This window comes from Pithys albifrons, chromosome 10, assembly GCF_047495875.1.
Source record: "Pithys albifrons albifrons isolate INPA30051 chromosome 10, PitAlb_v1, whole genome shotgun sequence".
In the NCBI taxonomy this organism is placed as follows: domain Eukaryota; kingdom Metazoa; phylum Chordata; class Aves; order Passeriformes; family Thamnophilidae; genus Pithys; species Pithys albifrons.
The window spans coordinates 33570293-33592310 of NC_092467.1; the positions used below are offsets into that span (position 1 = coordinate 33570293).

The 22018-nt window shown below is 51.7% G+C and overlaps 1 protein-coding gene across 3 annotated transcripts in view; it reads right to left on the minus strand.

The window, feature by feature from the left end:
* Positions 1-22018, minus strand: part of NEGR1 (neuronal growth regulator 1) — a 226046-nt gene that overhangs the window by 79568 nt on the left and 124460 nt on the right. For all 3 annotated transcript variants that reach the window (XM_071565212.1, XM_071565211.1, XM_071565209.1), the window contains exon 3: positions 8220-8345. In XM_071565212.1, coding sequence (XP_071421313.1) covers positions 8220-8345 — 126 coding nt within the window. The remainder of the gene's footprint in view (positions 1-8219; positions 8346-22018) is intronic.

Here is a 22018-nt window from a genome sequence, read left to right on the forward strand (position 1 = left end):
CCTCTAAGGGTGGACAGGCCCTGGCACAGGTGCCCAGAGAAGCTGTGGCTGCCCCAGCCCTGGGAGTGTCCCAGGCCAGGCTGGACAGGGCTTGGAGCACCCTGGGCTGGTGGGAGGTGTCCCTGCCCATGGCAGGGGTGGCACTGGGTGGGCTCCAAGGTTTCTCCCAACCCAAACCAGTCCAGGTTCCCTGACACCAGCTGATGCCAACATGTACAACACAGAGCCAAGAGGGCATTTGCAGGTTTCTCTGGGGAGAACATCCCTGTCCTTCCTCCCTCCCGAAGTTGGCATGGAGAACACTGGCAGGTTCCTGGGGTGGGTGAGTGGCAGCAGAGGTGGCAGCTGTGGGCAGGACTCTCCTGCCTGGCCCCTCTGCCCACTCACAGGTAAAACCCCTGGCCCTGGGCGGTCTCAGCCCTCTCTGCTGCCCAGCCCTGCCTTGGTCTGTCTCTGAAGGATTCCTGGCTCCTCTCCAGGCGCTTCCAGCTCTGCTGCAGGACCAGATGTTGGTGCTCAGGCTGGGAATGCCTCCCCTGACCCTGGGGCTCAGTGCCAGAGCTGTGATGAAGCTGTTCCCTGGGAGATGAGTGTGATGGCACGAGGGAGGCAGAGCCCTGTCAGTGCTGATCAGGTCAGATCACTGCAACGTTTCCCATTCTCCTGCTCAGACACATCAAGGGAACCAGCCTTGCTGCAATAAATCTCCTCCTCCCTTTAGGAAGGGGACTGCCTGGCATTGCCACTCAGCTGCTGTGTCACCAGTGGGGCAGGACCCCACTCACCCCCAGCCAGGAGCTCCAGGAGCTCCAGGAGCTCCAGCCCCAAAGGATCAGGTCCTGCAGGGCATCCCCTCGAGGGAGGGAAGTTCCACATGAGAAAGCCCCTCGTTGCCCTCAGGGCTGTTCCCAAGCACCTGCCAAAGGGACTGGGCACAGCCACTCCGGGCACTGCCAACCCAAACCCAGGAACAGCAACAAAGCTGCTTGAAAGAGAATTCTTTGATAGATGGGGGTTGGAACAAGATGATCTTTAAGGTCCTTTTCAACCTGCACCATTCTATTTACAAGAGTCTGCAGTAACAGGACAAGGAATGGCTTCAGATGGGCAGGGAGGAGAGTTAGATGGGATATTGGGAAGGAATTCCTGGCTGGGAGGGTGGGCAGGCCCTGGCACAGGTGCCCAGAGAAGCTGTGGCTGCCCCATCCCTGGCAGTGTCCCAGGCCAGGCTGGACAGGGCTTGGAGCAGCCTGGGCTGGTGGGAGGTGTCCCTGCCCAGGGCAGGGGAGTTTGGAATAAGATGAGCTTTAAGGCTCCTTCCAACCAAACCATTCCAGGATTTGGTGAACCAGGAGAAAATAATCATTGTTTCTGAGCTTGAGGAGAGAGCTCCTTCCAGCCAGCAGGATTGCCAGGCTGTTTGAAACACCTGCTAATGGAACTTGGAATTGCAAAGCTGGGAAATGAAGTGAGATCTTTCCCACAACGTGATTGTTGCCAGGAGCAGCTTCACTTGCAAAGGAGTGGCCAAGGGGAGGCTGCAGGAGCAGCTTCTCCCTGGACAGAAATCACTCAAGGCACAGCTGTATTGGAGTGAGGGGAAACTGCTGTGAAACAACCAGCAATATCTGCTCCATGTTTAGAATTTATTAAGAAAGAAGAAACAAGACAGCAACTTATTTTTTCTAGAACTTTCACTTCTAAACCTGTTTTTGAGCAGGAGATGGAGCGTTTTAAGAGAGTTCACCTTTTGTACACAGACAAAGGCCTGGAAATGTGATGATAATCCATGTCAGTGAAGTTCTTTCAGCCTGAAAATCCAGGTCTGAAGTACCTGCACTTGAACAAACACTTGTCATTGCTGTCACGTGGGGCCTCATCTGAGAGGCAGCACAAGGGCAGAGGAGCAGCAGCTTTGACATTGGCTGGCTCAGGTCAGGCTGGTTTGTGGCTCAGGACTTAGGGAGAGGCTTTAGAAACCTCCTTGCCTCTCCCAGAGAAGCCCCTGAGCGCTGTGCAGTGGGCTGGGCAGGGCCCTGCTGCCCAGGGCTGGCAGTGCCCGCTGTCTGTGGCAGGGCTGGCTCTGGGCAGAGCTCTGGGGGTGCCCTGCACTCCCACACAGCCAGGCTGGGAGGAGACAGAGGGGCAGGGGATCTGCAGGAGCAGCACGAGGGGCACTGCAGTCCCTTCAGTCCCATCACGTCCTGCCCACCTGGAAAGGGAAGAGGGAAAGGGAAAGGCAGAGGGAGAGGAGCCATCACTGAGTCTAAGCTCAGCCTCATTTCTGACTGAGTGTGACCCCACCACTGTTCTCCTCAGTGCTGGGGAAGAACCTGTTGTTTTCCAAGTGCTAAACAGTTCTTAGGGGGCTCTGGGGGCTTGGTGGCTCATACAGGAAAGGATTTGGTTTCACGTCCTCTGGACCCAGCATGGAATGAAGGATGGGTGTGCTGGGATCTGCCTTCCACTCAACATGGCAAAACCTCTCTTTGGTCAAGTAAATTCAGTTTCTGAAAATCTGCTCCTCCAAATTCATCTCTACATCCAGTTCATCCTCCACTTTGGAAAAATAACTGAACACTGGACTGGGAACAGAAGAGAAGTAACTGTGAGAAAAGGGGCAAAAGAGCAGGGAAGAGCTGGAAAATATGGATGTGGAAGTAACCAGGGTTCACAGGATTCCAGGCTGATTTGGGTTGGAAGGGACCTCAAAGCACCTCCAGTGCCACCCCTGCCATGGGCAGGGACACCTCCCACCAGCCCAGGCTGCTCCAAGCCCTGTCCAGCCTGGCCTGGGACACTCCCAGGGCTGGGGCAGCCACAGCTTCTCTGGGCACCTGTGCCAGGGCCTGCCCACTCTCCCAGCCAGGAATTCCTTCCCAATATCCCATCCCAATCTCCCCTCCTTCAGCCTAAGCCATTCTCCTTGTCCTGTCCTTGCCCCCTGGGCATCCCAAGCCCTCTGTGGCTGGGGAAGGTCCCCTTCCAACACTTCCATCAAAACCAAAGTGGAAAAGGATCTTGACATAAAGCACCTGAATTTTGGAAAGCAAGAACATTTTACCAAAGGATTCCTGAATGCCTTTTGCTGGTTTTGGTGCCAGGAGAATGTGCCCAGCCCTGGGTGTACCCCCAGGCACAGGGGGCACACGCAGTGCTAGAGCTGCAGTTGTGCCACAACTTAAATCTTTAACATTCTGGTTTCATTCCTAAGCTATCGATGCTGCACTTTGCTCTGAAATGTCAGAACAAAATAAGTAATACCTGCAATTTATTCGGGTGACATTTCCACAATAAGATCTGCAGGCTCCAACCCACAGCCTGAGCTTGTGCTGAGTGGGGAGATTTGCTGCATTTACATAATGGGGCTGTGCAATGAATATTTATATAAGGAAAGCATTTACATAATGACTGCAAGTTAAACACGCACAATAAAGATTCCAGGCCAGTGATTTACAGACTAAGTTTAAAAATCACCTCGAAATACATTTTATTTTTATTCCTATGAAAGGTTCAATTTATCTCTTGTTCCGAAAAATTGAATCCGACCTCGTGCAAGTCAAGGCTGCGTTGATGGAAATCATGATCAGATCCTGGAATTAGTCTACATTGAGTCATTTGTATTCAGAGATTTCAGTTCCTTATCTTTTCGCAGCAGCTTTGACAAACAATTTGAGAATATTCTAAATATGCTTCGTTAATATAATTTAGTGCTGGCTTGGAGATGCGACACTTCCCTGGGAGCCTCATTAGTGCCACTGGGAATTACAGGAGGGAACTGGGGGAAATTGGAAAGTGCAGATGGAGCTGATGTTTAGAGAGAGGTGAGGAGCTGCAGACAGAATAGACCATTAGAGAGCTCTGGTGTGTGCAACTCTCTTGCCTTTTCTTTGCTAATAAACCCAGGCTTTGTGCTTGCCAGGCTGCAGCTTCCTGGGCTGGGAGAGCTGTTTGGGACTGAGCACCAGAACATGGTCCTGAGCACAGCAGTGCTCACTGGCATGGAAAAATCCTTCTTGATTTGCTGCACTAGCAGAACATGTGCTGGGAATTGTACTTTTGCTGCCACCCCGTTTGACAAGATCTGTGAGCAGGAAGTTATTTGGATCCTGAGTTCTCCCACTGCAAACCAGCTGGGCCTGGGAATCAAACAGGGCCACCCCAGGCACGTCCCAAGGCTCAGAATTACAGACCCACAGGAGCCCTGAGGGTGGGAAAGAACTCCCAGACCATCGAGCCCAACCTGTGGGTGGTGCCCACTTTGCCACCCAGCCCAGAGCTGTGTCCCAGTGCCCCTCCTTGGTGCTCACCAGTTGGGAAAAGGGGGTGTTTGGGGGTGCAGGTCTGTGGCACGGGGTCTGCAGTGAGTTTGCCAGGCCCCAGCACTGAGGCTGTCAGGGCACCTCTGCCTGGGCTGTCCTGGCTCAGCCAAGAGCTCTCCCTCCCCTCAGACCTGTCCCTGCCCAGTCTGTGTTACCTTCACCTCTTTTTTGTCTCCTGTGGGCACTACAAACTCAGAGGAGAGATTTAGGTTAGAGATGGGGAATAACTCTTGGCTGGGAGGGTCGGCAGGCCCTGGCACAGGTTGGGCAGAGCAGCTGTGGCTGCCCCATCCCTGGCAGTGTCCCAGGCCAGGCTGGACAGGGCTTGGAGCAGCCTGGGCTGGTGGGAGGTGTCCCTGCCCATGGCAGGGGTGGCACTGGGTGGGCTTTGAGGTCCCTTCCAAGGCAAACCAGTCTGGGATTCTGGAGTGAGAGGCAGAATGAAGCAGGAATTTGGCACCTAAAGGGAAAGCAAACACAGGCTGTGCCTGCCTGCCCTTGGATGGTCAGTGGTGGGAACAGCTCCTGTGCTCCCCCAGTTTGCTGTGCTGAGCACTGGGCAGGACCACACTGCCCATCCCCATTGTGTGCCCCCAGTTTGCCATGCTGAGCACTGGGCAGGACCACACTGCCCATCCCCATTGTGCTCCCCCAGTTTGCTGTGCTGAGCACTGGGCAGGACCACACTGCCCATCCCCATTGTGTGCCCCCAGTTTGCCATGCTGAGCTCTGGGCAGGACCACACTGCCCATCCCCATTGTGTGCCCCCAGTTTGCTGTGCTGAGCACTGGGCAGGACCACACTGCCCATCCCCATTGTGTGCCCCCAGTTTGCCATGCTGAGCACTGGGCAGGACCACACTGCCCATCCCCATTGCGTGCCCCCAGTTTGCCATGCTGAGCACTGGGCAGGACCACACTGCCCATCCCCATTGTGTGCCCCCAGTTTGCCATGCTGAGCACTGGGCAGGACCACACTGCCCATCCCCATTGTGTGCCCCCAGTTTGCCGTGCTGAGCACTGGGCAGGACCACACTGCCCATCCCCATTGCGTGCCCCCAGTTTGCCATGCTGAGCACTGGGCAGGACCACACTGCCCATCCCCATTGTGTGCCCCCAGTTTGCCATGCTGAGCACTGGGCAGGACCACACTGCCCATCCCCATTGTGTGCCCCCAGTTTGCCATGCTGAGCACTGGGCAGGACCACACTGCCCATCCCCATTGTGTGCCCCCAGTTTGCCATGCTGAGCACTGGGCAGGACCACACTGCCCATCCCCATTGTGTGCCCCCAGTTTGCCATGCTGAGCACTGGGCAGGACCACACTGCCCATCCCCATTGTGTGCCCCCAGTTTGCCATGCTGAGCACTGGGCAGGACCACACTGCCCATCCCCATTGTGTGCCCCCAGTTTGCCGTGCTGAGCTCTGGGCACTGGGCAGGATCCCTCTGACCATCCCTGCTCTCTCCCCCTGTACCACAAGACCTCCCAATAGTTTCCCTCCTATTCTGTTTTCAGTTCTCACTGTGGCAATGGATGATCCTTTCCTCATCCTCAGCCCTTTGGTCAAGACAGAGAGCCAGGGAAGCCCTTCTAATTACCTGCATTAATTTTCATAGAGTCATTAAGGTTGAAAACCCCCCTGGGCTCCTGGATTCCAACCACCCCCAGCACTGCCAAGGCCACCACTGGCCCATGGCCCCACAGGCCACATGCTCATTTTGCCTGAATTCCAGACGAGAGGGCTCTGCCTCCTCCCCAGCCCCTTCTGCAGCTTTTCCTCCTTTCCTTTGTACCCCTCTCCAGGAACACTGAACAGCTCCTTTCTGCAGCCACTCCAATGCCTTAAGCTATTACTCTAAACTATCACCACGGTTTCTAATAAAATTTTATTTGACATTTAGTTAAAATCCATTTTCTGCTACAACTGAATTTCTCCTCAAGTCCCTTGATGGACACTTCAAGCCAAATCCATTGTCATTGTCTTAAAGGTCAAAAGTGAGGGGTTTTTTTTCCAGATCTTGCTTTGTAAAGCAAACTGTTCCTCAGGATTATGAGAGACTGTGACAGTCCATGAAAGCTCCTTCCCTGCAATTACATGGATTTTATGAAAGTTCTGGGAGCAAAGAAAGCCCTTCATTGCTAAAGCTGTTCTGCCTGTAAAGACCCAGGGCAATGCAGCCCAGAGAGCTGGGGACAGGGAGCAGCTCCTCCCAGGAACATCAAATCCACCCTGGCTCCCAGAGACAGGGAGTGGGATCTCCCCCAGGCCCTGCTTGGCTCTCAGGGAGCAGCTCTGGTGGGTCTGCACTGAGCCCCCAGTGCAGAGAGAACATCAGCCACAACTTCTCTTTAAGTATGTTACAAGTGTGTTATGGGGAGAGGCTGAGGGAGCTGGGGGGGCTCAGCCTGGAGAAGAGGAGGCTCAGAGGTGACCTCAGCACTGTCTGGAACTCCCTGAAGGGAAGTTCTGACCAGGTGGGGGTTGGTCTCTTCTCCCAGGCACTCAGCAATAGAACAAGGGGGCACGATGGGCTCAAGCTCTGCCAGGGGAAATTGAAGTTGGAGAGCAGGAAGAAATTCTTTGCAGAGAGAGTGCTCAGGGATTGGAATGGGCTGCCCAGAGAGGGGGTGGATTCCCCATCCCTGGAGGTGTTTAAGGTGACACTGGATGTGGCACTGAGTGAGAGTCCACCACATCTTGATCCAACCCTGCTGTGATCACCAGCCCAGGGCACTGAGTGAGAATCCACCATGTCTTGATCCAACCCTACTGTGATCACCAGCCCAGGGCACTGAGTGAGAATCCACCATGTCTTGATCCAACCCCACTGTGATCACCAGCCTGAGTGAGAATCCACATCTTGATCCAACCCTACTGTGATCACCAGCCTGAGTGAGAATCCACATCTTGATCCAACCCTACTGTGATCACCAGCCTGAGTGAGAATCCACATCTTGATCCAACCCTACTGTGATCACCAGCCCAGGGCACTCCGTGCCCTGGGCTGGTGATCACAGTGGGATTGGATCAAGGGTTGGACTTGATGATCTCAGAGCTCTCTCCCAACCCAAGTGATTCTGTGATTCTATTCTTGCTGGAAGCACCAAGGCCAGTTCTTCCCCTCCTCAGTGCCCTCCCAGAGAGGGGGTGGATTCCCCATCCCTGGAGGTTTTTAAGCTGAGCTTGGCCGTGGCACTGAGTGCCATGATCTGGTAAAGGGACTGAAGTTGGACCAAGGGTTGGACTTGATGATCTCAGAGGTCTTTTCCAACCCAATCCATTCTGTGATTCTGTGATTCTAAGCAATTGAAGATTTAAATGGAAATATCAGTGAGAAGTAACACTTTTAGTTGCCATTTTGTTTGGAATTTTTCATAATATAACAATTCATTCAGTAAAACCCTTCCACCAAGCTGTGTTGTACCATGGGATAATGGTTCAGTGGAATAGAATCCTGGAATATCCTGAGCTGGAAGGACCATTGGGTCCCACTCCTGGCCCTGCACAGGACACCCCAACAATCCCCCCTGTGTCTGCAGCTACAGGAAAACAAATGGCAGGAAATTCAAACTATTGGATGATGTGTTCATGTGTTTAAGTTTCCTGCCCATTTCTAGAGAGTCCTGATTGTGTCTTGTTTGGATTTTAATTGATCCATGTCTGCAGCCTGTTAAAACACGTTTATTCCTATTTAAGGTTCCCTCATGTCTTCGTTTGTGCTGCAGCACAGCCACAGTTTCCTCTGCCCTCACCCAAAATCTGAAGAAGCTTCTTTTGTACAGGTCCCATTAGACAAACACTTTCCAAGGCCACAAAGCTGCAGTTGCCCCAGTCCCCCCCTGGGCCCTCCCAGTGCCCCCCAGTACCCCCCCAGTGCCCCCAGTGCCCACTCACCCGAGGGGGAGATGTGTCTCCAGGAGATGGAGGGCTCGGGCTTGCCCGTGGCCAGGCACACCAGGGTGACGTTGCTGCCCTCGTTCACCAGCAGGTCACTGGAGATGCGGAAGATCTTCGGGGACACTGCGGGGGACAAGGACAGAGGGGTCAGGAGAGAGGCACAGGGAGAGAGGGGCACCTGGATCTGCCAGGGACACCTGGAATTGAGAGAGCAGGACACCTGGATCTGCTGGGAGAGCAGGGACATCTGGATTTGGGAGAGCAGGGACACCTGGATGTGCTGGGAGAGCAGGGACACCTGGATGTGCTGGGAGAGCAGGACATCTGGATGTGCTGGGAGAGCAGGGACACCTGGATTTGGGAGAGCAGGACACCTGGATGTGCTGGGAGAGCAGGGACACCTGGGTTTATTGGGAGAGCAGGACACCTGGATTTGGGAGAGCAGGGACACCTGGATGTGCTGGGAGAGCAGGACATCTGGATTTCAGAGAGCAGGGATATCTGAATTTATTGGGAGAGCAGGGATATCTGCATTTGGGAGAGCAGGACACCTGGATTTGCTGGGAGAGCAGGGAGGGACACCTGGATTGCCTTTGGGATAAAATTCCAGGCAAATTCTCTGATGTAACTGTGCAAAGCCTCCTGAAGTGAGGGCACAGCTCCATTTCCATGAGGTTTGCAGGGCTCAGCCCTGGATCCCCAATGCTCCAGCTGGGAAGGCAGCACTGGCCTCTGTTCTGAGCAGCTCCCAGGACAGAGGGATGCTCTTGTTGAAAGGCTGAGCTGGCTCCTGACAGGTTGGAAAGAGGACAAAATGAAATTCCTCTTGTCCTTTTAAAAATCAAGATGCCTGTTACATCCTGTCTGTGTGTACTTGGAGAGTGTAATTTGCTCCTGGAGAAGACTCAAATACATTTATTTCTGTTGCTTCATATTGCTCTGAGGCCCCAGCAGCACCAGGGCCAAGAAAAAAATAAGCTGGACTTTTTTTCTTTGATTTCATCAGCAGAATTCTTCACTAAATCCCATTTTCTGTGCTATTTCTGCACCTGGGCATCAGAGAACAGAATTCCTCATGGAGGGGAAGTGATGGGAAGCATGAAATGGCCTGTCCTTAAGGGAATGCTTTGCTTGGAATGTTATACAGGAAGAAAGGGAACTCAGAGTCCCAGCAATGAAGGCAGGAATTCTGACTTTCAGTGTGAACCTGCCTAAAAATACGGATTTATTATTACTTTTGATACAGAAATCAAATCAGTGCAGTGCCAGACACACCCTGTTGATGCCCTGAAAAGCCTCATTGGCTCTGTGATCAACAACAAATCCTGTACAAATCCCTGGAAAAGAGACAGACTTTCTATATGGATGTTTTGGAACCTCCTGTAATATTTGCTGTAAAATCCAAGTGCTCTGCAAGGTAAATGGGGCCCAATAAAATAAGGAAAAACTGTTTATAGACACCCATTTTCCTACCCAAGGCTCCTGCCCAAGTGGAGCTTCTCTCTCCCAAATGTGTCCCTGGTTTTGCCCCAGCACCTGAAGCCCCACAGGTGCCTTTGTGTCCCTCCAATCTTGGCCAGAGCTTTTCCTGGGCACACCCTGGGTTTGGGGGCCTTGGCACCTCCACCTGCAGCTGCTCTCCAGCCCTTCCCCTGCTCCTCTGACTGCAAGTGGTTCAGTTGCAGGAATGAATTGGGCTCAGACAGATTTAAACCAGCTGGAAACTCTCAGTTCTTGCTTCTGATTCTGCCCTTGGGAGCGAAGAAATCAGAACTCCAGGGAGAGTATTTTGAATTAGCAGAGGAACATTGGACTTTGGGCAACCCAAGGGCTGGAAAGGCTGAGCCTTGCCCAGTTCTGCATCCCCAGGGGCACAGGGACAAACCCTGGAACTGGCCACAGTCCCACTCCCAGAGGGCACAATCTGCTCCTCCCAGTGCCACCTGATGAGCTCAGGAGGCACCTGCTCATGCCAGGCCATTTTTAGGAGCTCAAACCTACCCAAGAGTTATTTCCATGTAAAGGGATAATTTATCAGTCAGATTTTTTGTAGATCTCTGCAATGAATCCACTACTCCAATTTCTCCTGCAGAAGTTGCAGCTGGGAGGGGCTCTCAGGTCTCTCAGAGCCTTCTCCTCTCCAGGTGTCCCCCCAGGTGTCCCAGCCTGGCCCAGCCCAGGGGGCTCCAGCCCTGGAGCATCTCTGGGCTGCTCTGGGCTCAGCCCAGGCTCTGACTCTGGGGACAAACCCTCTCCACATGTTGAAGCAGGAAGGTCTCAGCCAGGAGACAAGGGCAGGCTTTGCTTTGGGGCTTATCCTCAGGAACTTTAGTCTTTCCAGGGGAAGATTGGAACCAGGACAGGCTGGAAGGTGCAGAGTTTTCCAGACTTTGAGAGTGCTGCAGATTAAGTGATTTTCTCTGAAGTGTGTGCTTTGTTCATTCCCTGACTGACTGGGCTCCTCTTTAATCCGGGTTTTACAGGGAGGAAGTGAAATCAGACCTCGTGGTGTCGTTGCAGGGACACTGAGCAGGTCCCACCATTCACCCTTTTCCAAAACAGGATCAGAAAAGAAACGAGTATGAGATGTACATGAATTAAACTAACACCCAAATAGGCACAGACATGACTCCTGCTGTAGAATGTAGTTCTGTAATTACAGAAATGACACAACGTGGAGAATTGGCCTGTTATTACTAGCAGTGATTTCCCAGGAAGATTTCCTTTCCCATGCTGGAAATTTGCTTCCATGGTGTTTCTGGCCCCTCTCAGTGTGAGACAAATCAGGATTTCTGCTAGATCAGAATGCTGCTAATTTTTCTGCTATTTACTGACTGACAGGGATGATCATATTCAGATCACTCAAATCTGTGGAATTTAGTCATTACAACTCAAATATATCTGCATAAACACAATTGACTGTTAATATTTATTAGGAATTAAAAAATGTTTATTCTGCATGTGCATTTCTTCCAACACCTCTAAAGTCTCTGATCTCTGAGCAGGTTTAGCATTTAAAATCTGCTCTGCTGAGCTTCAAGTGCAGATTAAACCCATCCCAGGGCTCCTCTCCATTTCAACAACTGTCCCCCCATCTCACGTGGCAGCTGAGAAGGTCAGGAAAAATTAAATATAGCAGCAACTAAACATTTATTCAGTAAATGGATTAGTGAGAGGCAGAAGAAATGAGATAATAAACAAGGATGAAAGAGGCATCAAACTGGCAAGGAAATTTTGTGCAGGAGTCCAACACGAGAAGGACTTTGCAGTCACCTGATTTCCTTTTTTAATGCTTTTAAATGCAAACCTTTCCCTTTCAGAGCAGGTGAGTGACCAAAGGCCTGGGGAGCTTTGGGGTGAGGGAAGGCTGAGAGGGGGAAGAGAAGGCTTGGGAGGGACATTGTCACCTTGTCACACAATTTCACTGCAAAGACAGTCCCTCCTTGCAGGAGCCACATGGAAAAGGGCAGAGGTAACAAGAGGAAAACTTGTCACAGTGGGAACCACCAGCCACAGAATCATTAAGGTGGGGAAAGTTCATCATTGTGACCAAACACACCCCCAAAGCCCCAGCCTGGCCTTGGCCACCCTCCCAGCCACGAGCACAGGGAGCTGGACACGAGGCCACATGGGCAGTGTGGGCTCAGCAGAAGGTGCTGGAGACACCACAGTCACAGAATCATGGAATGGGTTGGGTTGGAAAAGATCTCTGAGATCAGCAAGTCCAACCCTTGATCCAACCCCGCTGTGATCACCAGCCCAGGGCACGGAGTGCCCTGGGCTGGTGATCACAGTAGGGTTGGATCAAGACATGGTGGATTCTCTCTCAGTGCCCTGGGCTGGTGATCACAGCAGGGTTGGATCAAGATGTGGTGGATTCTCAGAGTAGGGTTGGATCAAGACATGGTGGATTCTCACTCCGTGCCCTGGGCTGGTGATCACAGCAGGGTTGGATCAAGATGTGGATTCTCACTCAGTGCCCTGGGCTGGTGATCACAGTAGGGTTGGATCAAGATGTGGATTCTCACTCCGTGCCCTGGGCTGGTGATCACAGCAGGGTTGGATCAAGACATGGTGGATTCTCACAGTAGGGTTGGATCAAGATGTGGATTCTCACTCAGTGCCCTGGGCTGGTGATCACAGTGGGGTTGGATCAAGATGTGGATTCTCACTCAGTGCCCTGGGCTGGTGATCACAGCAGGGTTGGATCAAGACATGGTGGATTCTCACTCAGTGCCACATCCATAGAATGACAGAATCATAGAATGGATTGGGTTGGAAAAGACCTCCAAGATCAGCAAGTCCAAGCCTTGGTCCAACTCCAGTCCATTTAGCAGATCATGGCACTGAGGACTCCTGACCATCTCCAGGTCTTTGAACAGCCTCTCCAGCTTGCCTTTGAATTTACAATTTTTCTCCAGCACAGACAGGTTTTGTTAATATTTTCTGTACATCTCCCTTTTCAAATTTCACAAATAAATCTGATTTAAATAAATCTAAATATAGCTGTGAAAATGCAGAATCTGTTGTTGGCAGGGCTTTTTTGAGATGTTTATCAGAGATGTGACTCATCAGGCCTCGACCTGGGCTAACAATCCCCAGCAATTCACCTCCAGAGATGCAGCAGGTCCCTGCCTGGTGCCCCCCCTGCTCCTGGGGGTGGCAGCGATGGGGACATGGCACAGAGCTGCTGGCACAAGCAATGGTCCCTGGGAGGGCTGTGGCACAGCCCTGAAGTCCTGCCAGCCCCTGGCAAGGGACAGCCTGCCCAGCACAGGGAAGCTCTTCCCAGGCTGTGGGACCATCTCCTGCAACCCACAGTGCACAAAGCAAGGTCAGAAGTTGTCACAAATCAGATGCTTTGGATGCTTCCAGAAACAACAAACTGCTTGGAAATATTCTTAATTCTGTCAAGGTTTTAAAATTATTTATATCATCAATTCACAGACTGGTTTGGGTCGGGAGGGACCCCAAAGCCCACCCAGTGCCACCCCTGCCATGGGCAGGGACACCTCCCACTGTCCCAGGGTGCTCCAAGCCCTGTCCAGCCTGGCCTGGGACACTCCCAGGGCTGGGGCAGCCACAGCTGCTCTGCCCAACCTGTGCCAGGGCCTGCCCACCCTCCCAGCCAGGAATTCCTCCCCAATATCCCACCTGTGCCAGGGCCTGCCCACCCTCCCAGCCAGGAATTCCTCCCCAATATCCCACCTGTGCCAGGGCCTGCCCACCCTCCCAGCCAGGAATTCCTCCCCAATATCCCACCTGTGCCAGGGCCTGCCCACCCTCCCAGCCAGGAATTCCTCCCCAATATCCCACCTGTGCCAGGCCCTGCCCACCCTCCCAGCCAGGAATTCCTTCCCAATCTCCCACCTCCCTCTGGCAGTGGGAGCCATTCCCTGTTCCTGCCCCCCCATCCCTGGCAAACACGAGCTCTGTTTTCCTCCTCAGTCCCACAAACAGGGTCTGTCCCTTAAGCACTGGATGCCACCACTAAAATCCCTTTTATTGAAATAAAAACAACCCCAAACATCACCAGGAATTATTTCCAGCAAAATCATTTGTGTAGTTGAACATATCACAGGATTGATCATAAAAAGATAACGGTGCTTTGTGGAGCAGTAAAATCATTTATCAACTTTTTTATTTAAAAAGAATCCTCCGTTTTTATACTTTCTGCACTATTTTTTTTATTTCATCATCAGATGTGCTGAATATTTACTGAGTTATAAACTACCCTCAAACCTCACGTGATTTTAGAGTGGAGTTACTCCAGTTTTTAAATCAGGGGAGCAAATAAAATAAAGCAGCAGCTCCCAGGCTGGGCCAGAGTGGCACAAATCCTCATTAGGTGACAATCAGTCCCCAGCTGGGCAAGGTGAGACTCCCCTGGATTTTGCACTCCCCTGATTAGTCCCTTGGCTCAGTTTGATTGAGGAGCTCCCCGGGGTGCCCCCCCCTCCTCATCAGACACCCTTTGCCCCCAGAGTGGCACCTCTGGCAGAGATGGGTGGGATGGGCAGGGAAATGGCTGGGCCTGGAGGCTTCACTTGTCTCCAGTTCCTGTCAACACTAAAGCCTGAGAGAAACCTCACAAAGCAGCACTTTGGTAGGGGTTGGATTTATCTCCTCCTCTTCCCTCTTTCATATCAGTAGCAATATAACCATAATCTGTATGAATTAAAGATTTATCATTTATGTTGCCACTAGAACTTTATTTTCACCTGTTATCTGTGATCAGGGATCAGTTTAGTTTAGACCAACTTAAATATGAAATTCTAGAAAAGAAGATCCACAGGAACGTGGTAATGCAGAATTGGAATTAAAAACTGAATTAAAAAGGTGTAAGCAAAGTATTTTACCTGCTGGAAGTCCTGAATTTCTGCCAACTGTGTCCTAAAGTCTCGGGAGAGGAAGGTTTCCTGGGAGAGGACACTGGTTGGTAAAGGCTGACACAAAGGAATCCCTTCTGGAAGGGTTTTCCTAAATCCTTCACCATTCCTAAAACAATCCTAAATAATTCATCATTCCCAAAACAATCCCAAATAATTCATCATTCCTAAAACAATCCTAAATCCTTCACCATTCCTAAAACAATCCTAAATCCTTCACCATTCCTAAAACAATCCTAAATAATTCATCATTCCCAAAACAATCCCAAATAATTCATCATTCCCAAAACAATCTTAAATCATTCATCATTCCTAAAACAATCCTAAATCCTTCACCATTCCTAAACCAATCCTAAATAATTCATCATTCCTAAAACAATCCTAAAAAATTCATCATTCCCAAAACAATCTCAAATAATTCATCATTCCCAAAACAATCCTAATTCATTCCAACCTTCCTGAATCTTTACAATTCCTAAATCTTCCTTATTAAATCTTCTTAAAACTTCCTGAATAATTGTCATTCATGAACCAATCCTAAATCTTAAAGGATTTCATAATCAATCCAAAATGAGCCTGGAATATGGGAATTGAATAAAGACTTCCTTTGTATTTGAGGCAATCAGAAGCCCAGACTGGGGTGGGTTGGGAGGGAGCTCAGAGCCCCCCCAGTGCCACCCCTGCCCTGGGCAGGGACACCTCCCACTGTCCCAGGTGCTCCAGTCCCACCCAACACTCCCAGGGCTGGGGCAGCCCCAGCTCCTGCCTGGCTGGAACCCACAGATGTGGCCACGTCACCAGCCCTAGGAATGACTTTCCACTTAAGGCAAAGAGGGGGAGAGCCTTAAAACCCAATATTGCTGAATTTTTGGTTCACTTGGGCTTTTCTGATTTGCAGCTGCATCTTTGCAAATCAATTAATAGAAATGGCAATTTTATTTTCTGCATTTCTTCTGCCTTCCAAAGCATCAGGAGCTGCTGAGAACCAACAACAATTGCTGTCCCTGCTGGGCTCTGACTGGGGCTGAGCACGAGGCTGAGCCCAGCCAGGCTCTGCTTCAGCCACATTCTGTCACTGATTAACACACACTGACAGGGAGGGCCCCAAAAATCAGGGGTTTGTCCTGAGTATCTGACACATCCTTAAATACCTGATTTATTTAATTATCTCTAGGCCCTGGCACAGGTGCCCAGAGCAGCTGTGGCTGCCCCAGCCCTGGGAGTGTCCCAGGCCAGGCTGGACAGGGCTTGGAGCACCCTGGGCTGGTGGGAGGTGGCCCTGCCCATGGCAGGGGTGGCACTGGGGGGGCTTTGGGGTCCCTCCAACCCAACCCATTCCATGATTCTGTGGTTCTATGCAATTATATCAAATGAACTTTTCCTTGTGATTCCACAGGGGATTCTCTGCTGCAGATCCCACAGCCCAACCCTCAGACTGACACAGGGGACTCGTGTCATGTCTCTGAGCTGTCTGTGCAAGAGCTGAATATAATCTGGGCAGGGATTCTGGGAAGCAGCAGCTCAGGTAATCAATGCCAGAGTCTTACAGGCAGCAGCAGTGATGTTGTCTGATTAATGAAGGCATTCTAATTAATTGAAATTATAAATACAGAAAACACACAGAGGTTGTTCTTTGAAAGCCATTCCCAGTTCAGTCAATTCAAACATTTAATATATCCCTAACCAGAATATAATGTTATTTTAATGGTATATTTTACAGAAAATGGGTGTACCCCAAAGCTGACTGACTGAGAATATGAAAATAGCCAAAAGTTCAAACAATACAACGTTTCATCTAGCTAAAAATAGTCCTCCCCTGCATTAGTTTTTCTGCCAGCAGAATGATTGCTAAGGAAAGACATGAAGAAAGCAGTTTACAAGGGGAAGGAAGGAGCACCTGGGTGGAACAGGAGAAACGTTTGTCAGTTAAAGCACAGCCTGAGTCAACTGCAGAAATCAGGCAGAGCATCCCCAGATCCTCGTGGGCCCCAGGAAGTGTCTGCAGAGCTGCTGACTGAGCAGACACAGCCTGGGAGGGGACAAGAATATCCAAGCAAGAGGGTAGAAATAACCCTGGAGACAGATCCCCTCCCTCTGTGAGGCACCAGCAAACTCCTCCACCTTCCCGGGCTGCCCAAACCCCCCCAACTCCCCCTTCCTTCCTGTGCCACCCCCCTGACTTACTGTCACAAGAGCCCAAAAAAGATCTGTAATGATTTAAGGTGCTTTCTTGTAACTGAATTTTTCCTTTTGGAGAATTCTACAGGTTCAGTCTCTCTCCAGTGAGGCTGAATGACAGATTTACATCATATTCCCAAGATAGTTATTAAAATCATTTCCCTTGACAGTTCTCTGGCTGCATCACTTCCCCTTCCCTGTATCCCAACCAGATGGCTCTGCTGACTTCCCAATTTAAGTTTCCTGCTCTGATCTGAAAAGCAATTCCTTGTCCTTTCTTCCTCGGGACATGGTTGGTTCCTCCTGTGATGGCACCAACACCTCTGAGCTGATCCTGGGGCTGGAGCCCCCCCTGTGCCAAGGCAGGACTTGGAGCCCCCCCTGTGCCAAGGCAGGACTTGGAGCCCCCCCTGTGCCAAGGCAGGACTTGGAGCCCCCCCTGTGCCAAGGCAGAACTTGGAGCCCCCCTGTGCCAGGGAGGCAGGTTTGGACAGCTGGGAATGTCCACCTGGAGCAGAGAAGGCTCCAGGGACACCTGAGAGCCCCTGGCAGCGCCCAAAGAGACTCCAGGAGAGCTGGAGAGGGACTGGGGACAAGGGAGGGAGGGACATGACAAGGGGAATGGCTTAGGCTGATGGAGGGGAGATGCAGATGGTTTATTGGGAAGGAATTCCTGGCTGGGAGGGTGGGCAGGCCCTGGCACAGGTGCCCAGAGAAGCTGTGGCTGCCCCATCCCTGGGAGTGTCCCAGGCCAGGCTGGACAGGGCTCAGAGCACCCTGGGACAGTGGGAGGTGTCCCTGCCCATGGCAGGGGTGGCACTGGATGGATTTAAGGTCCTTCCCAACCAACCCAGTCTGGGCTTTTATGACTGTGCAGTTGTTGTGTCCACAGCCACCCCTGGGGTCTCATCCTCTTCCCTCCACCCACACCTGCAGAGCCCCAGGGCAGGGACCATGCCCTTCCCATGCCCCCTGGCACCCTGAGGTGGTTTCCACACAGGAGCAGTTGGTTACAGGGATGAACCCTCCCAGTTTCTTGTTGGGTGGGACCAGAAGAAGACAGCAAAGCACAAACCATTTCCAACCCAGGATTGCATTTCCAGACAGCAGCTGCCCCTTCCCTGCAGGATTTCTGCTGTTGTCCTGGATTCCATCCATGGCCACTCTGCCTCTCCTCAAGTGCTGCTGCCTGGCTACTTTTCATTTATTTGTGTATTTGATTTCTCCCCAAGACTCCTGTCTTGTTCTGTCCTTATTGAATTTCATCTTATTGATTCCAGAGCACTTCTGAAATCCATCATTTGGAGTTTGAAGCCTTTTGTCACAAGCACTTGCACTTTGATGTCACTGGCAAATTATATAGATGTATTCTCTAGTTTATCACCTCATTCATCTCCTGAAATCCCTCTGAAATCCTCCTGGAATCACACCAGACTCATCCAACACGTCCTTCCCTCTGGACAGTGAATCACTGGCAGTCATTCCCTCACCAATATTCCTTCCATCTTTCCTTCATGTTTGGAAAAGAGATCCAGGACTAACAGATCAGTCAAAAATCAGGATGGAATTCCCATCCAGTGCCTGACCTTTCCAGGGGGTGAGGAACCTTCTCCGAGGGAATGAGGCTGCTCTTTGGTAGTCTCTGCATTAAAAATTCATGTTGCTTATTTATCACCTTTTACCATTTGATTGTTTATGAGATTCCCCCTTTTCAGTGTGGTAAATCCAAACTCACTTTTACATATTTTCTGGGGTCTTCTGTTGATTGTTTGTACCAAGGGCTGGATTCACCCAGACCTACCCAGCAATTTTCAGGATTCAGGGACAGCTTTCAGAGGTTTGAGGATGGATTCTACCAGCCTGGGTGATGATGGGACTCCCCAGCCCTGGGAGTGTCCCAGGCCAGGCTGGACAGGGCTTGGAGCACCTGGGACAGTGGGAGGTGTCCCTGCCCATGGCAGGGGTGGCACTGGGTGGGCTTTGAGGTCCCTCCCAACCCAAACCAGTCTGGGATTCTGGGATGCTCCTCAGATAATTGATCTTTGCCTCTTTGTCTGCCCAGGTGAACCCAGAGGGAGTTCTGGGCTCTGCAGGGGTGGAAGGGAAGGGAAACTTCTGCTCTGCCTTTGGCTCCAGTCTGAGAGGAGGAGGAGGAGGAGGAGGAGGAGGAGGAGGAGGAGGAGGAGGAGGAGGAGGAGGAGGAGAAGGAGGAGGAGGAGAAGGAGGAGGAAAAGGTGGAGGAGGAGGAGAAGGAGGAGAAGGAGGAGAAGGAGGAGGAAAAGGAGGAGGAGGAGGAGGAGGAGAAGGAGGAGAAGGAGAAGGAGGAGAAGGAGGAGGAGGAGGAGGACAAGGAGGAGGAGGACAAGGAGGAGGACGAGGAGGAGGAGGACGAGGAGGAGGAGGAGGAGGTGGAGGAGGAGGAGGAGGAGGAGGACAAGGAGGAGGAGGAGGAGGAGGAGGAGAAGGACAAGGACAAGGAGGACGAGGAGGAGGAGGAGGAGGAGGAGGAGGAGGAGGAGGATAAGGAGGAGGAGGAGGAGGAGGAGGAGGAGGCATCACCAGAGCAGGATCAGAGGGAGGATGGGGACCCAGCAGGGAGGGGACCCCCAGGTGCTCAGTGCTCAGGTCAGCCCTGCAGCTCTGGGACAAGTCCAGCCCTCAGCACCATCCTGATGAATTCCCGTGGCTCTGGACACTAAGGGATGCCTCCTGTTCTCCCAGCACAGACTATTTCACTCAGCAAAGTGGTTCTCCAGTTACACTGCACACAAATACACACTGAACACAAATATATACTGAACAAATTCCAAATGAATTGACTCAATCCAAAGGCTCTTTCCCTGAATTAAGTCAGTTGGTAGAAATTTACTCAGTATTTATTCAGTATTTATTTTTGTTCTCACTACGTAGCCCAGACATTAGTAATGATTATCTAACATTTAAACTTGGAATTGCTTTCCACATTATTAATTTCTTCTCTCGAGCTCCTGCAGAACTGCCCCCATTGCCCAGAAACGGGTTTTAATCTTCATGAGTTCCAGTGACATGAGAAGCGTTTGTATTAATGGGGATTAATGGGGTTATTAATATTCATATTTTACAGACAGTTAACACTAAATTAGAATCAAACTCCAACCTGCCCAGCAGTTTTGGGTACCTGAGCAGAGACAGAGCAGCAGCCTCTGCTGCCAGAATGCAGTTCCACCCTTTGCTCACCACCCCAGGCAGAGATTTCTCAGCAGAAAATGCAGAGGGTTTTCAGCTGGTTCAGCCTGAGGTGCTGCTGGTGCCACTCTGGGGCTCTCCAGGGCAGAGCATTGTCCCACTAAGGAGATTTGTACCATGTCAAAGCCCTTCAGAGATGACTCCAGCACAGTCTCCAGGCCAGAGAGGGTTTGAGCACCAATTCCCTCTCAGGGCACTTCATTTGGCTGAGAAAGGGCCAAGTGAAAATGTGACTGTAATTTCAGCCCTGGAGTCACAGCAATAGATTCAGTCTGTGCTCCCACAGTCCTGGTGGCAGATCCCCCCTGGGACAAGCCCCCATTCCCAGCTGGAATGGCTCTGCTGCAGGAATCAGAGGCATGAGGGATGGACACAGTTCCCTGCACTTGTCCCTGTGAATTCACTGGTTATTAAAGGCTTCCACAGCAAGGGATAAATCAAAGCTGTGCTGCTGTGCAGAGGGATCACCCCCAGCCCGAGCCCTGCGCTGCAGCTGAGCACTCACACCCTGCTTAATTAGCGCTTCAGTGCCCAGCTAATGACTCTGCTTTGATGCCACAGGGCAACCCTTGCCATCTGGGGGCAGAATTGGAGCACTGGCTCATCTGGGCTGGGGAGCAACACACCTCACCAGTCAGGATTAACCAATTCTCAGTGGCATTGAGCACCTGGATTAATTTATAGGACATTCTGTTGGAGCAGCCAGTGAGGAGGGCAAGGACTCCCTGTGGGACGTGGCCCAGGGGCAGAGTGGCAGGAGCCTCAGCAGACCTGGCACATCCGTGGGTGTCCCCTGGTACCCTCTTTGGGCTGTAACTCCATCAGGAGCTCACTGGGCTTCCACAGGGAGAGAGCCACAAAAACACCCTGAGAGCCCTTTGGGATGGGAACTGCTGCACCAGACACATCCCAGAAATCCCAGAGTCAGGGAATCCCAGACTGGAGGGGTTGGGAATCCCAGAGTCAGGGAATCCCAGACTGGAGGGGCTGGGAATCCCAGAGTGAGGGAATTCCAGACTGGAGGGGTTGGGAATCCCAGAGACATGGAATCCCAGACTGGGTGTGACTGGAAATCCCAGAGACATGGAATCCCAGACTGGAGGGGTTGGGAATCCCAGAGACATGGAATCCCAGACTGGGTGTGACTGGAAATCCCAGAGACATGGAATCCCAGACTGGAGGGGTTGGGAATCCCAGAGTCAGGGAATCCCAGACTGGAGGGGTTGGGAATCCCAGAGACATGGAATTCCAGACTGGAGGGGTTGGGAATCCCAGAGTCAGGGAATCCCAGACTGGAGGGGCTGGGAATCCCAGAGACATGGAATCCCAGACTGGGTGTGACTGGAAATCCCAGAGACATGGAATCCCAGACTGGAGGGGTTGGGAATCCCAGAGTGAGGGAATTCCAGACTGGATGGGCTGGGAATCCCAGAGACATGGAATTCCAGACTGGAGGGGATGGGAATCCCAGAGACATGGAATCCCAGACTGGGTGGGGTTGGGAATCCCGGAGTCATGAAATTCCACATTGGATGGGGTTGGGAATCCCAGAGTCAGGGAATTCCAGACTGGAGGGGTTGGGAATCCCAGAGACATGGAATTCCAGACTGGAGGGGTTGGGAATCCCAGAGTCATGAAATTCCACATTGGATGGGGTTGGGAATCCCAGAGTCAGGGAATTCCAGACTGGAGGGGTTGGGAGGGAACATTTAAACCCATCTCATTTAATCCCCTACCCTGGCAGGGACACCTCCCACTGTCCCAGGGTGCTCCAAACCCTGTCCAGCCTGGCCTGGGGCACTCCCAGGGCTGGGGCAGCCACAGCTGCTCTGGGCACCTGTGCCAGGGCCTGCCCACCCTCCCAGCCAGGAATTCCTTCCCAATATCCCACCTGTGCCAGGGCCTGCCCACCCTCCCAGGGGAGTGATGTCACTGTCAGATCATTGCCAGAAAATCCCCCAGATAATAAAGCCAATCAAAATACGCCTCAAGAAAACAAAATCC